Here is a 15,264-nt window from a genome sequence, read left to right on the forward strand (position 1 = left end):
TGTTAGCAGCTAACTAGCCCGTTAGCTTGCCGAGATGACGGTCCCTCTTCATCGTCGTCGTCAGCCACAACGTGCTTCCTTTTCAGGTGCTCGTGCATCTTCGCACTTCTGCTGCCATGGAAGGCAAGTTCTGTCTTCTATCTAAAATGAACTAAAAACAGTTGACCTTTCATATTATGTCTTTTTTAGTATCAGTAGTAGTATTTTGGGATTGATAAAATAGCAAAAAAAGACCCACTTTTCTGTACTGCTGGGATGACTGTGCTGTGAGCAGGTGCAGGCAAATCCCTCATATGTTTCTGTTTGAACCGACTCGGCTGACTTTGGTGGTGCGATGAGATCTCTCAGATTGGTGCCAGATTGGCTCACGTCCATGAAAAGACTCGCAGGTCAGCCTGTTGTGAGTGTTCATACAAAGTGGCCTAACATGCTGTTGTAGAGCGTGAGTAGGTCATAGACGCCTTGCGAAAAACGCAGCACCGACTGTATGATGACCCCTGCCTCGGTAGTCTACAGACTACAGGCAATGCAAGGACTTTTGGGAAAGACGGCTGTGGTTTTTTTGTTGTCAGGAGCCTCTGCACCTCTGTCAAGGACATCTGTGCTCAGGGGACAGTGTTTCTGGGTCTTTCTATTCACTACTTATAGAGGACATGTCTGAAGCCTTATTAGCTATGCTGAGGAACAACAGAAAACCTTTCTCTCGTGTAGAAAACATTCCCAGGCATTAAAGGTGTTTTCTGTCAATAGAGCTAGTGGAACATTAGCAGGAAAGGGTTTTGCAAAAATTAAACTCTATAGTCGGGCACCTTTTTTGACAGAATAATGAATCCGCAGTAAAATAATGTTGTGTCTGATTATGTCAGAACGCATCAGGGGTGTCTAATTATGTACACTCTTAGAAATAAAAGTGCTAAGTAGAACCATATAAAGTTCTTCTGCTTGTCCTCGTAGATGAATCCTTTTTGGCTTTAGGTAGAACCTTTTTATAAAGGTTCCGCCAAGAACCCCTTTAAAATCCTTCATTCAGGAACGGGGTTTTAAAGGGTTCTCTGGATCAAAATGGTTCTTACTGGAACCGTTAGTGTTACCAAGAACCCTTGAAAACCCCTTTCTTTTGGAAAGGGTTTTTCAGAAGCAAATGGTTCCAGGTAGAACCTCAGCACTTGTAGAAGAACCTTTATTTCTAAGAGTGTAGGACTAGAATTACCCAAAGGGAAAGGGGGGAGGGTGTAAAAATGAGTAATGGGACTGGGCCACTGTCCCTGTTTCTGTCTTGATTGTGTTGCACTGAACACTTTCTGTTACTTACTTTGTTGAAGCATAAATAAAAACTCTAAAATTGGGTAAATCAGAGTCCAATGAAGGCAAAATGACGTGAGGGTGTGGCACACGCACAGAGGAGTGTTCACGTTGATTAGCAGAAATTATGGGTCATTATATTTTTGTGTGAACTTGGATTTTTGGAGGAAGTGACTGCCCTAGACGATCAAAAGTTGGAAGGACTTGAAAATACGCCATCTTTCTATGAGCTTTATATTACTTTCCATTAGCATTAACCGATCCATGTGGAGAGCGTTTTGCAGCTCATTTCATTTAAAGAAAAGATGTTTTTGAAAGTGTAAATCTCTTGTCAGTAAGGAAGTCCAGCCAACTTCATGACACAAAGTGAGAAATGATAAGTATGAACTTTTCCATTAGTGATAATGGTGTATTGTACTGTGATAAGCAGGGTTTAGCCTCTGAAGTAATGAAGGGCCAGTGTAACGGTATGGGATATATCTGTAATTAAGTGCACACATTAAAGTTGACCAGGCAGCGTTTTACTCTGTTCAGGAAAGGCCTTGATGGATTTTTAATCTAATCCATTATTTATCTGTATGTAAAACAAGTATGTGATTATCAAGTGATAACTGGAAAAGCACGAAAGGTGGACTACTTCATTTGCATGGAAATGAATGTTGAAGTACTATTTGGGAATAATAATATGGTTTATGTACATTATAATGTTGCAGTGGACTAAAGCTTTGGTTCAATTATGTAATGCTTTATTGGAGAGGACGACAGGCGAAGAGATATTCAGACTTTTAGACGTATTCATGATGGAAGTGAGACTGAACTTTGTGGATGTTTGTGCGTATGGTGTTAAGTCATGATGTGGAAGGAGGTGGATGGAAAGGATTGATGGTCACTAATGTTTCCAGTATACGTAGCCATTTTGCATATATTTTTTGCATTTTCTATTAGGAATAGTACCAAAATAAAAGAGTAAAATGGTACGGTACGGTGAAACTGACTCCACTCACAACAGTCAGCTAATTAAAGGATTGGTGTAAATATCCCATGAAAGTTGTGGCAAATTCCCGCAGTCTATTCTCATACAAAACTTGACATCTTGTTGAGACAAACGGCCACAATCCAAGCAGGAAAAAAGAGCTTCGAGATGTCCTCCATTGTTGTATTTGTGTTGTTGTCCGTTGTGTCGCATTCGTCGTTTGACATAATGCTATGTGGCACAGCCCAAATAAAGTAGGGCTTTATCATTCCAAATGGTACCGTACTGTACCAAACCGAACCGTACCATAATGGAAACACGGCATAATGGGTGTTTCAGGTGATATTGTCATTGTGGCTGTTGTTTTTCACCAGTTTGTATTGGGAAATGGTGAATAAATGAATTTCCTTGCACGCCACAACATTATATAAGCACTCTTTTCTTCCGAAGTGTTAGGAGGTAGAATATATAAACTGGATGCTGCACCAGTACCTGTTTTTTTCTGTGCTACTTGGTATTCACGAGGATCGAGGAGAAGCCTGTCTTTCCAGGCTGGTCATCAGATAAAGGCAGTCTGCCTGGCTGACTGATAGTCATGCACTGCCATGAGAATAATGAGACTAATTTACCCAGCAGATGACCGATAACTCCACACAACCTTTGTGGAGGAGAGAAAAATGCAGCACCATCGCAGGCATTTTTAATTAGGAATTGGTGGCTGCCAACAGTACAGTACATATTAGCTGTGAACGACACTAATTCTTCTTTTTAAGAAATCCTATGTGCTATAAAACACACTTTTGTTGTCATGAGAACAAATTACTACATGTAGTTTAGGCTAATTGTACCATCCGTCAGGACTGCGGACATCGCGTCGGCCAATGAGATGTCGGAACTAAGAATGCAGAACTAATTCCGGCATATTTATACCCTGCTATAAACAAAAACACTCGAGTCATATTGAAATGTTCCACTTCTTTAACAAGAAGATAATAAATGTGAGGTTTGTCACAACTGAGAATCTGTACATGGATTCCTGTGCACAGTAATATTGAGGCACCTTAACACATTAATCTGACAATAATTATTAAAAAATAAAAATTTCAGCTGCACCTAAAGGTGCATTATGTAATAACTCTACAGCAACTGGCCATAAAATCCTCCTAATATGTCACAGAGACTCAGGAATAATGTTCATATAACAAACTGAACTCACCAACAACAACAGTACAGACAAAATATTTGCATTAAAAAAAATATTTTGCAGTCTGCAAATCATGTTTATGCTTTGCAATCATGTTTATGGCATGTGGCGCCACCTACCGCCGTCTACCAATCATTGCAGTCAGTAGAGTCTCAGCTGCTGAGCAACCACGGGTTGCCAGTAACGTCAGAAAACGAAACCTAAAAGACCTCTGTATTTTGAATTTGAATGTTTTTGGCCACATTCTTACATATGGCACCTTTAATTAGAAAGAAAATGTGTGTATCTGTGTCTGTTTGTCTAAACCTCGAAATGATGCACATTTATTTCTGTGAACCAGGTTAAATCATTGGTCATCAAAATATAGTCATAAAATAGTTGGCAATGGAAAGTTTCAGTCATTTATAGCTCAATCGCTGTAGCCTCAATTGAAATCTTTTAGTTAGAGTTTAAAGATCATGACTGGTGGAATGATGGCCTTGGAAAAAGGCCCGAGCTGATTGTCTGTCAGATTTCACCTCAAACTGTCATTCTGCTGGATATTTTAACATTTTTCTCTAAATGAACGTGGAATGAGCTGCAGTCAGTGGAGTGATGAAATGTTCAATGTGATCATAGTGAAAAAATACTCAGACAAGAAGATCCTCAATTCAGAAATGTTACTTAAACTGAAAGTGTGATCAGAAAATGCAGATGAGCACTGGTCTCTGTGAGTGATTATTATAAATCAGATTGTAAAAGAAGATTTGAACTGGCTGGAGGAGGAGAAAGTACTTCATACTTCAGTGTCATGTTTGAGAGTAATGTTTGAGATAAGGCTGCTCAAGGTAAACGACAACATAGGCCTTGTGTATAAAAAGCTAGGTGCTAGATTATTCATGCATATAGTCATCTTTCAATGTTTATTCATGAGAATATGATAATAAATGGTCTTATATCACTGTACACCACAGTTTTCCCATTCACTTCAGGATGTGTAGGTCAGATGACGATAGCTGCGTCAGCCATGTTAATAGTGTGACATCATCGTCCATGTATACGTCCATTGAAGAAGAATGTGACCTAGTTAACGAAAGCCCTTGAATCCTTTGTCCTTTTGTAGGCGCAGCTCATTCGGTTAATTTATAAATGGTGTGTGTGTCCTTTTCCTTTCATGTTCAACCTCATCTCCCCAAAAAAGGGCATCAGTATTCGATTATATTACTTTACTATTTGTAATATATGAAAAAGTGTGTTTTTTTTTTAATGATTGCATGTATAAAAACAAACCTTATTACTTCAATGACGACCTCATTTGTGATGCATCTATGATCGCAAGGTGGCGATCATTTAGTTTGTGGGCATGTGCGTTTGCAGAATTGATGACATTTACCAGTGTCTTTGAATGCATCTCATTAGCTCAACATGCTGCAAACCCTGCATTACTTTCACTAAGTCTCATGGAGTTGAGAATATTCGCTGAATCATACCACTGAATATTTGAATAGTGTTAGAGACACCTATCCCTAGTATGTTTTCGGTTGTTATGGTACCTTCCACAATAATCTGTCGATTATTTTCTCGATTAATCGAGATAAAATGTCAGCAAATTTGGAAAAATGCTGACCAGTGTTTGTCAAACCTGGAAATGAAGATGTTCTCAAAAGTCTTGTTTTTGTCCACAAACCAAAATGATTCAGTTATAATGATTTATTTGCTATGTGCAACAAAGAAACCGGAAAATATTCACATTTAAAGGTGCATTATGTAATAAATCTAAAGCAACTGGCCATAAAATCCTCCTAATATGTCACAGAGACTCAGGAATAATGTTGAAATATGTTTTGAAATCTTGACTGGCATGTGGCGCCACCTACCGCCGTCTACCAATCATTGCAGTCAGTAGAGTCTCAGCTGCCGAGCAACCACGGGTTGCCTGTTACGTCAGAAAACGAAACCTTAAAGAGCACAGTATTTTGAATTTGAATGTAGTAACCGTTTTTGGCCACATTCTTACATATGGCACCTTTAAGAAGCTGAAAAATCGGAAAAACGTGTTTTAATAATTAAAAAAAACAAACTAACTGGTCAATAAGTTAATATTGCTGATGAATCCATTGTAACTCTGTGTCTCTCCTTCTCCGGCAGTGATGGAAGAGCGAGAGACCTGTGGATCCCTTGTCCGCTCCATTTCCCAGCAGACAACATGAAGGAGGAACCTCGACTGGTCCTGATAGACAGAGAGGTCCATCCCATCAGACCTTGCACCATGAGTCTTAAGAGCATCTATTTTGAAAAGTAACAAATACAATTCAACCAACACCACCTCCTTCTGTGCCCTGGAGGAAAGTAACCAACGGAGGAAAACCACCATCCCTCCATCGGACCACCCAGCAGCAACTGGACAATTTACTGCTGTGACTGACTTTAAGACTGTTAACTACGACGACTGTTCTCCTGCTACTGCCCTTTCCCCTTTTTATATATACATATATATGAATAACTGCACATACTGTTAATCAAACTGTAGATCCCTGAAATTCAGTCTATCCACCTGAAGACGTCAATGTGATTGAATTCCCCTGACAAACCCTTTTTTTTGGGGGATTAACTGACTCTTTGCAACTATGGATCTTGTAGGTTTTTCTATCAGACTGCACATGTTCCTCAGCACATGTCTGGGACTGGAATTTTTTGGCACACCGGGTCAGTGGGCACGCTACCTCCGCTGGGACGCCAGCACCCGTGGTGACCTCAGCTTCCAGTTCAAAACGGACGCCTCAGAGTCGCTGATGCTGTATTTCGACGACGGAGGCTACTGTGACTTTCTGCTGCTGTCGGTGGCGGAGGGCCGGCTGCAGCTGCGCTTCAGCATCGACTGCGCCGAGACGGCAGTTTCGTCCGAAAAACGGGTGGACGACAGCAGGTGGCACGTGGCCACTGTGGGCAGGTATAACCTGCGCACGGTGCTGGTGTTGGATGGCCAGGTCGCAGCCGATGGGGTGAAACCTCAGCGGCAGTTCATGAAAATAGTCAGCGACCTGTTCCTGGGTGGAGTACCTCAGGATATCCGCAACGGCGCGCTCACACTGCCTACGGCGCGAAACATGCAGCCCTACAGGGGCACAATCACAGACCTCAAATATGGCGTCTCGCAGCCAGTGTTGCTGGGAAGCTTTAAAGTGCCCCTGGAGTCGGAAGGATGGTGCAGTGTGAACCCTTGTGAGAATGGTGGTGCATGCTCAGTGGTGGATGGACAGCCCGTCTGCGACTGTTCCAAAACAGAGTACAGGGGCCGCTTCTGCAGTGAAGGTAAGTCGCAGCTTTTCAAAAAATGTCACTCATAACCAACTCGGGCAGCTCTTCAACAGTGAAACACTAGCTTTCGGAATTAGAACATTATAAAAAGTGGATGTAGTCTTCTAGTTGCAAAGCAAAAACTTATTGGACAATCATAGCTTCCAATCACACTAGTGTCCACTCGTATGTGCCACGCTTAATTGTTTCCTCTAAATGGGAACATATGACAAGAAAAGTGTCATTGTGTTCTCCAAAAAAAGACCTAAACCTAGTGATTAAGACCATTAACACTCCAGAAAAATATTTATTGATGTCACCCCTTGGTGGCGTCCTGCTACTTCTGTCCTACGTCCAATGGAAAGCAATACGTCCACTTTATGTACAGATTGTTCTTATTTTAATGGCAATTTAATGCATTTCCAGGACACCATATGCCAAATGTGCGTCACAGCTCAGAGCTTGGGACCGACCACAGTTACTATAAATCCTAAACAACTATTAGAAATCATAATATAATTGTCCAAATAAACTGTCCATAGTACAAATTCTCAGTGTTCTTATCATGGTCTTTCACCCTTGATGAGCTGCATCAATAGATTTCAAGCACTCAAGTGCAAATTCCTGCGTAAAAAAAAAAAAGCATCATGATTTCAAAAACATTTGCTTTTTAATCTCTAGATTAAATATTGTTTCTGGTATTACACCTGGTTTCGTGGTCTCTGAGGCTGTTTGACTTTATGGGCTGGCATCAGTCTCTTTAGTGTGCGTGTGTGTGTGTGTGTGAGAGATTGTAAAATCAGAATGCTAATCTAAGCATGGTTAGCGCAGTGCAGCGAAGCAATGGTTAATAGCACCCAGTCCTGCAGGCAGTGATAAGGACGCCTATAGAGCGAACGGGGCCTCCCGAGCCCCCTTTCTTCACCTAATCACAAGATGGCAGGTGTTTTATATCACATCCTTTTGTGCTGAACATTTTTGCTCGGCCTGTGTTTTCAGTTGCTCTTCGGCAGGATTTACCCACATCAAGACTTGTGTCTATTAAAAGAAAAAGCCCTTTATTCGTTCGCTTCCTGCAGGATAAATAAAAGCTACTTTCACCTGCTTCTGCAGGAACTTGATTTCCCTATGATTTGATCAATCCCCAGGGCAGAACATTGTGTGATAATGCAGTTTTTTTGTTTGTTTTGTTGTTCCCCTGTGGAACATGCATGGAATGAAACCATGCACCGCTGCTTACGCTTACTAAAAAACCTCTTGTCATGTGTTTAATTATTCACGATCAATACCAGTTTCTCCAGGTTTTCCAGTAGCTAAGGAGTACACAATAATCAGCCTGCTTATAAGATAATCAATACCACTTGAATGAGAAACCTGAAACTGTTTTTTCACCCTCCTCTAATTGATTAATTCAGATCACAGGTAATTTGCTTCAACTGTCGTGATGTTTAATCCCTGCTGGATAAAATGCCAGGGAATCTGGAATCAAAGATTATTTATTTCTAAGTGTAACCACTGCTGCAGCTGCTGCTGCTGCTGCTGGTGTTTGAAATGATGGAGTGGACGAGGCGGGTGGGTGGTGTCGTTCCTCTTCTGTGTCTGGGTGGTGGCTGAGCTGCGTTCGCTTCACATCTCGCCGACACAGTTGGCTGTGAGCTCTGAGCAGAGCCGTTTGTCCATCACTTCCTCGCCTTTATTCGCCTTTCAGTGCAGACACATGAAAACAGCCGCAACAGTTGCTGGGTTTTTTTCAAATCATGCTTTTCCTCCCCACTCACACACAATGTTAAGTGTCTGTAGGCTGCAGCTGCCGACTGGTACCATTTATTCTTATTATTTTACTGTAATCTTATTTAACCTATTGCATTTTTGTTGTGTGTTGTGTTCTGTGAACCAAAATGGGGCTGAGGCCTCAAACTGAACCGCATTAGGCTTCTAGACGGATCCTTACGGACACTTTACACAATGTACTTTGGCCAATAAAATAGAAAAAATGTAACGGGTTGCCAGTTACGTCAGAAAACGAAACCTATGGTCTTCCATATGGTACCTTTAAGTTTTGAATGAAAAACAAAGTTTATTTTTTTGGTAACTTTTTTTTATATTTTTTAAATTTGAAATTAAGCAATATTGTGTAATTATTATTAAACTGTATATTTCATAAGATTGGGGGAAAAGGAATATCTAATAAGATATTGGCCATATAAAAAGCTTTGTTGGTCAGCCTCTTGAAATGTTTTATTATTTTTTTATTTAACCAGGTGAGAACCAATTCTCATTTGCATTGTAATTATGTTGGAATTGTAAATTCAAATGGTATAAAAGAAGGTAAATTACTAAACCTGGCAGATAGTCTGTTCTAAATTGATGTACTTTTACTGTGGCTTCAAATAATTCATTAATTTGGACCTTTTATTTGTTTTAGTACTTTTGCAGGTTTTCCTTTACCTCCCTCTGATTATTATACATTACATCTCCTTTACTGTCACAATGTAAATGTCCCCACTGTGGGATTAATAAAGGATTACCTATCTTATCTTTGCTATAGGCTTGTTATACATGCAGAGAAACAACTTGAGTTTGTTTGCAGGCTGATGGAGTGATGAGTAAACTGTGACTGATAACCTTGAGGACAATGCACAAAGATGATTATTATTTCTTAACTGGCTCCACCTTTCTTTTTTTTTTTTTTTTTTTCCTTCTGTCTTGTTACTGCTGGATTTGCAGAACACTGCCTCTGGTCCTCCTGCCAACGCGAACTGCTGTACCACACTGCCGTGTAATTAAAAGCCTAAAAAAAGATCCCAGAGGCTGCAGAGTTGATTACCCTCCACTTTACAAGTGTGTGTTTGACAAAGCGACATACCGATGATTGTTCCTCGCTCGGTCTTAACAGCAGTGGGGCTAAAAATGTCAAGTCTGTGCTGAAAGAACACTGGATTATTCAAATGCAAAAGTGTTTTTCCTCTGTTCGACTGTATTTTGTGTGATGGAGTGGACTGTATAAAATAATGGACTCAATCTTCTGGTTGCAAAATTAACTTATTGCAGCTGTCGGCGCATAGATGTGCTACGCTTCAGCTCAAACTATCGATCGAGACCATTAAATCCTTATAGCGAAATTACACAACAGTTGTTGAAGTCATCGTCAAAGACGTTCCAAAAAGATCTGGACATGAAGGCGTCATGAAATTTCAATATGGCACACATGGAAGCTGTTATTTCAAAATGCTTTCTAATGTTTTTTTTCTCATCAGGGTAGATATTTGCGGATATTGAGGCCCTACTCGGCTTGATTGTTGTCTAGCATAACACAAAAAGTGGGCGTGGTTTAGATTAGAAGTGGGTATGGCTCAAAAATAGTTTCAAAATGTAATATGAACCATGACAAATGGATTGGATTGAGTTGGAGGTTGAAACTTTAAGCCTGAAATTGATGGTTTGACCTAAAGTTGCCACTTGCTATGCAAAGAGCTTCAGATTAATGTTTTTGTTTTTTTTTGTTTTTTATCACAAGAGAAAAATAGCTATTCATAATTTCAGGTTTTCAACAAACCTAAATTGAACTGAGTTTCATGGAACTTCTTTTAATCACAACAGTAAGAGAACATTTACTTAAGTTTTTATATAAACTGGAAACATCAATGGAGTTTTAGATCCGTATGCTTATCACAGTAAAATAACTATTTACAATTTACACCATGTTTTCCGCAAACTGAAAATCAATTGAGTTTCAGATAAATGTTTTTTTATTTTTTATTACTAGACTAAAAGAACAATTTACAATTTATAGATGTTTATGTAAAATGGATTTTCTTGAGGAGTTAATGGTCTCAATTGCTACGTTAATTCAAATGTTCACTGATGTTCTAACTCAAGTGTACATAAGGCTCATTTTCTCAAAGACTTCCATTCAAATTGACTTCTTTTTGTCGCCTCCTGATGCCAAACTGGCCCCTCTGTACTTCCAGACTTTCCCTTTTCAAACCAAAAGACAACGTCCATTTTTATATCCAGTCCATGTGGAGTTACCCATATGCTCTCTCTTCATGTGCTCAGTGATGTAAAAATATCATTGTGTGGTGACTAAAACGATATCATTCCTATGGGAATTGTGGGAATCATCCATTTCTGTCCAATGTTACAGTATTATAAGGATTTAGCCTCAGGAAACACTTGGCATTTTTCTTTGTTTTGTTGAGTTTTGACACCCAAACACTTCTATATAATGCTGCATGTGGCTAAGGTCAATGGGTTATTTTGACATGAGGTCCATACAAGTCCATATGACTCATCCTCTGGGAGCCATGAATATCTACAGCAAATGCACTCATATGGTGTAAAGAGGAAATAAAGCGGCAAAGGTTAACACGGTGCATACGGTGATATTAAGTTCTATTTACAACCATTTAGTAGAGTGTTGCTTCAAAGTTTTATAGTTATTTGGGACTCTGGAGGCCCTATCAGTCGGCAAAGTGTCAAAAAAGACGACTCACTCATGTTTTTGTGGTCCTCCTCAGTCTAAGTACAGGAGATAAAACACGTGATGTTGACTTCCGAACTCATTGGGACGTCACAATGCGATAAATTCCTGGAATTATTGTCTCGCAGACATCTGAAAACCCGGAAGTCCGCGAAAAAGTTCTATTCTTGGCTCCACAGTGCAGCACAGAGTTCTACACAAACTTCCAGCCTCAGAGGATTTATCTGTCCAGTGGATACATGTTATATATGACAGCAATGTGCCTGCTAGAGCCTGCAAATGATCACTTTTCCAAATGCTAACTGCTGTTAGCTCCCAGTAGCCTCTGTGGCTGATGTCATTTCCTGTCCATTAAGTTTCATTTTACTTTTTTTTAAGGTGGACCTTTAAGGTGGACCTAAAGAGATACTACTAAACAGAGCGTTCTGAACAGGGCTGTTTTGGCAGAGTGATTGAACTGCTGTGGTGCTTCATCCTTATGTTATTTTGACCAAAGCATGTCACAGACATGTTCATTAGGACACCAGGGAACTAGGTTAACAATTCTAGCTCCAAAACACACAGCAGCTCCTCAGCGCCGTCCTGGGCAGCTCAGTGAGGTTGCTATAGGCCACTTTTCCCCAACCTTGATTTACGGCCTCCACACTGTGACCCGCTCCCAGCTTTGATTTACGCCCCCGACTCTCCCTTCGCTCTCGTCTGGCCGCCTTCTGCCAGGCACTGATAGGTGAGTGGAAGCGGAGAAGTCGAGCAGCTCTGGGAGAATTCAGATTGTTGATTGTTAGGGGGATAAATAACACGCTTAATGAGGCTGGCTGAGGCTTACATGGCTGCTTTTTTGAATACATTATAGAAATACAGAGAGGGAGGGAGAGAATATGACATTCATTTAAAGTCGGTTTTACAGAGTACGCATTGTTTGACTGATGCACACTTTGTTACTCAGCCTTAAGTAAAGATTATATCGAGTAAAAGACAACAATTAATTGTGGTTTTATGGACATTCTGACGTGAAATTTAAGAGCAATTCTAGCTTTTGTCTCACGTTAACAAAACAGTCTTATGGGGTGCCAATCCTGGCTCACATAGGGCAAAAGGTGAGGTACAACCTGGACAATTTATTTAAATAAAGAAAAAAAAATATATATATGCATATAAACAAAACAATACAAAAGTAGATTAAGAAAAAATGACTTGGATTGGAAAAGGTAAAAATAGACTCGACTCTACTGTCATTGTCGTTTTCCTCTAAAAATACTGAGGTGGAATGACGCGTACAGACCTGTTTCTGTATCGCAGAATAATGCTGTCACTCGTAATGTTCTTACACATTGATTTAGTCCACCTTATTTACACCTTTCACTTTTAAAACGAAAGGAATCGCAGACCATGAAGGATGACGCTGCATTCAGACGAGTCTTTTAAGATCCTGTCCTGACAGAGCAGTGGGAGGTTTGCAAAACACATCATCTCCTCTATAACGAAGACATGTCGCCCAACAGGACACTCTGCATTGGCCAATCACAAACACACATTTCTGTTTGCTTTGAAACTTGAACAACATTTTAGTTGTTTTTTTTTCATGTTAGTATTCCTAACCACGTTGCAGTGTTGTGGCATCTGATAAGCCCTTAGACGGATTATTGGATCATATTTCATTGTCACACCAGCACCAAACAAACGAGGTGCTCTCATTTTTTGCTGCAGTGTTCAACGCCAGATGGAATTTCTCGGATTTTTATGTTTATTTTTTGCATTCTTCTTCTTTTTTTTTTTATCTGCATTGCATCAGAGCACTTATGAGTCAGATCCGAGGTAGCCATGCAGCGCTTCCTCCATCTTTTGCAGCCCCTGTGCTGTCTTTGTTCAGCTCCCCCCCCGCAGCCGTCTCTGTCACATTTTAACTTCACTTCTTTTTTGTCAGCTCCAACCAGTTTCTGTACTCTTATCAACATGGTCTGTCTCTATAGCTGTTCTTCATAAATAATGCCAAAATCATGCCTCAGACTTTCTGCCAAAGCAGGGCCCTTGTGGCACGATGGTCATAGAAATTGTGGAGAGTGACCCTTGGTCTTTCATGGAAAAGTGTCTCCGTTATCTCAGCTTTAGCAGCAAAGATGCTAAACTCTCTTTAGAAAAGGAAATTGTGTCAAACATAGATGATGTCTAATTTCCCCACTTGTCAACGCTGTCCTCCACCTTTAGTGAGTCACTGCTAGGGCTCAGTCCTGAAGGCCAGTACTTTTTGTACTTCGTACCGATTTGCGTCTGTACTACTGAGTATTGGTTCACTTTCAACGGATCTGTGCCAAATGTTGGTACCTGATGGTACCAATGGCGAGCCCAAAGCGATCAAAAGTTAGACACAGGCAGCGCTCAATGTATTTCAAAGCACTCAATTTGCTTGTTGTTAGCCTGCTGTCTGTGGCTAGTGTTAGCCATGTGGCTAACTTTCGGCCGGTTAGCTCACTGTCTATAGCTGATTGTGAAAAGAGACAAAAGCTAGACAAAAAAAAGAAGAAGCTTTGGTTATGGAAGAGAGAGGTCTTGTTCTATATTTATTTCTAATTTATTTACTGTTCTTAAAATCTTCTTAAAGGGGTCATATTATACCCTATTTCTCCAAGTTAACCTAGTTCCCTGGTGTCCTAATGAACATGTCTGTGACATGCTTTGGTCAAAATACCATAAGGATGAAGCACCACAGCAGTTCAATCACCCTGCCAAAACAGCCCTGTTCAGAACACTCGCTTTAGTAGTATCTCTTTAGGTCCACCTTAAAGGTCCACCTTAAAAAAAAAGTAAAACGAAACTTAAGGGACAGGAAATGACATCAGCCACATAGGCTACTGGGAGCTAACAGCAGTAAGCATTTGCAGGCTCTAGCAGGCACAAATAACAAGTATCCACTGGACAGATAAATCCTCTGAGGCTGGAAGTTGTGTAGAACTCTGTGCTGCAGTGTGGAGCCAAGAATAGAACATTTTGCAGACTTCCGATTTTCGGATACCGTTGCCCTCGTCAGCAGTCTTGCATGTTTTACGGACAAAGCGGAGCTCCGCGAGACAACAATTCCAGGAATTTATCCCATTGTGACGTCCCAATGAGTGTGGGAGCCAACATCGCGTGTTTCATCTCCTGTACTTAGACTGAGGAGGACCACAAAAACATGAGTGAGTCATATTTTTTCACACATTGGCGACTGATATGACCTCCAGTCTCCCAAATATAATGATTAAATTATTAAAAAGTTGATGTCCCCTTGAATGTTTTAGAAACTGCAAAACATTTTTAAAAGTACCAAAATAAGGTACCTTTTGCTACCGGTACCGAATTCCAGATACCGACAATTATGCACGGTACCCAACCCTAGTCACCGCCTCACACCGAGTCTAGGTTTCCATTCAAATTCAAAAGAAAATGTGCATTTATCCTTGTTTGGAAAATGGAAAATGGGAGTTAGTTCACAAAGATAAGCAGTAGGTGGCACAAATGTCTGTCACCTCAGAAGGATCAGAAGACGTAACTTGGGATCAGCTCATAATATTCAATATTTATAACCAATTTCATTGGTTCCCCCAACAAAGAGCGTCATAATATGGTTGTTTGAACTCACTCTGCGGCATGCAACATGTTTCTTGATTCCATCTAATGCCCAAGTGACACTAACCAAGGTCAAATCCATGCAGTACCTCTGTGTTACAGATAAAGAGGAAGTCTGGTCACAATACTTTGGATTACATTGTTGGTTAAAAGGAACAAAATGGAGAAAGTGTAATACTTGACCAACTCATCACTACCGTCTCCAACCACAATATAAACACAGCACCACTGTCTGCTTTGCCATCACCCAGTCAAGAGTCCACTATCTAGGAGCAGATGGCTCGTGTTGCCTCCCTGGCTGTTTCTCCAGCTGCTCCTGTGTTCATATCAACATAAAACATGGCTGCTGCCGGTGAAATCAGTCAGTGAGGAGATTATGGCTTTTACAATGATGATTAATCCAATAATAATCAAAACCTTCAG

General features: G+C 40.5%; 1 protein-coding gene across 6 annotated transcripts in view; it reads left to right on the forward strand.

Moving 5' to 3' along the window:
• Nucleotides 1–6,085: 6,085 nt before the first annotated feature.
• The window catches only part of nrxn3a (neurexin 3a), a gene marked incomplete at its 5' end in the record, with an annotated part of 152,593 nt that continues 143,414 nt past the window's right edge, over nt 6,086–15,264 (forward strand). For 5 of the 6 annotated variants that reach the window (XM_083907834.1, XM_083907835.1, XM_083907837.1 and 2 more), the window contains one exon: nt 6,086–6,770. In XM_083907834.1, coding sequence (XP_083763960.1) covers nt 6,086–6,770 — 685 coding nt within the window. Of the gene's footprint in view, nt 6,795–15,264 lie in introns of all 6 variants that reach the window. The other variant, XM_083907836.1, reaches the window with a different exon arrangement.

This window comes from Microchirus variegatus (genome assembly GCF_963457635.1).
Source record: "Microchirus variegatus genome assembly, chromosome: 21".
In the NCBI taxonomy this organism is placed as follows: domain Eukaryota; kingdom Metazoa; phylum Chordata; class Actinopteri; order Pleuronectiformes; family Soleidae; genus Microchirus; species Microchirus variegatus.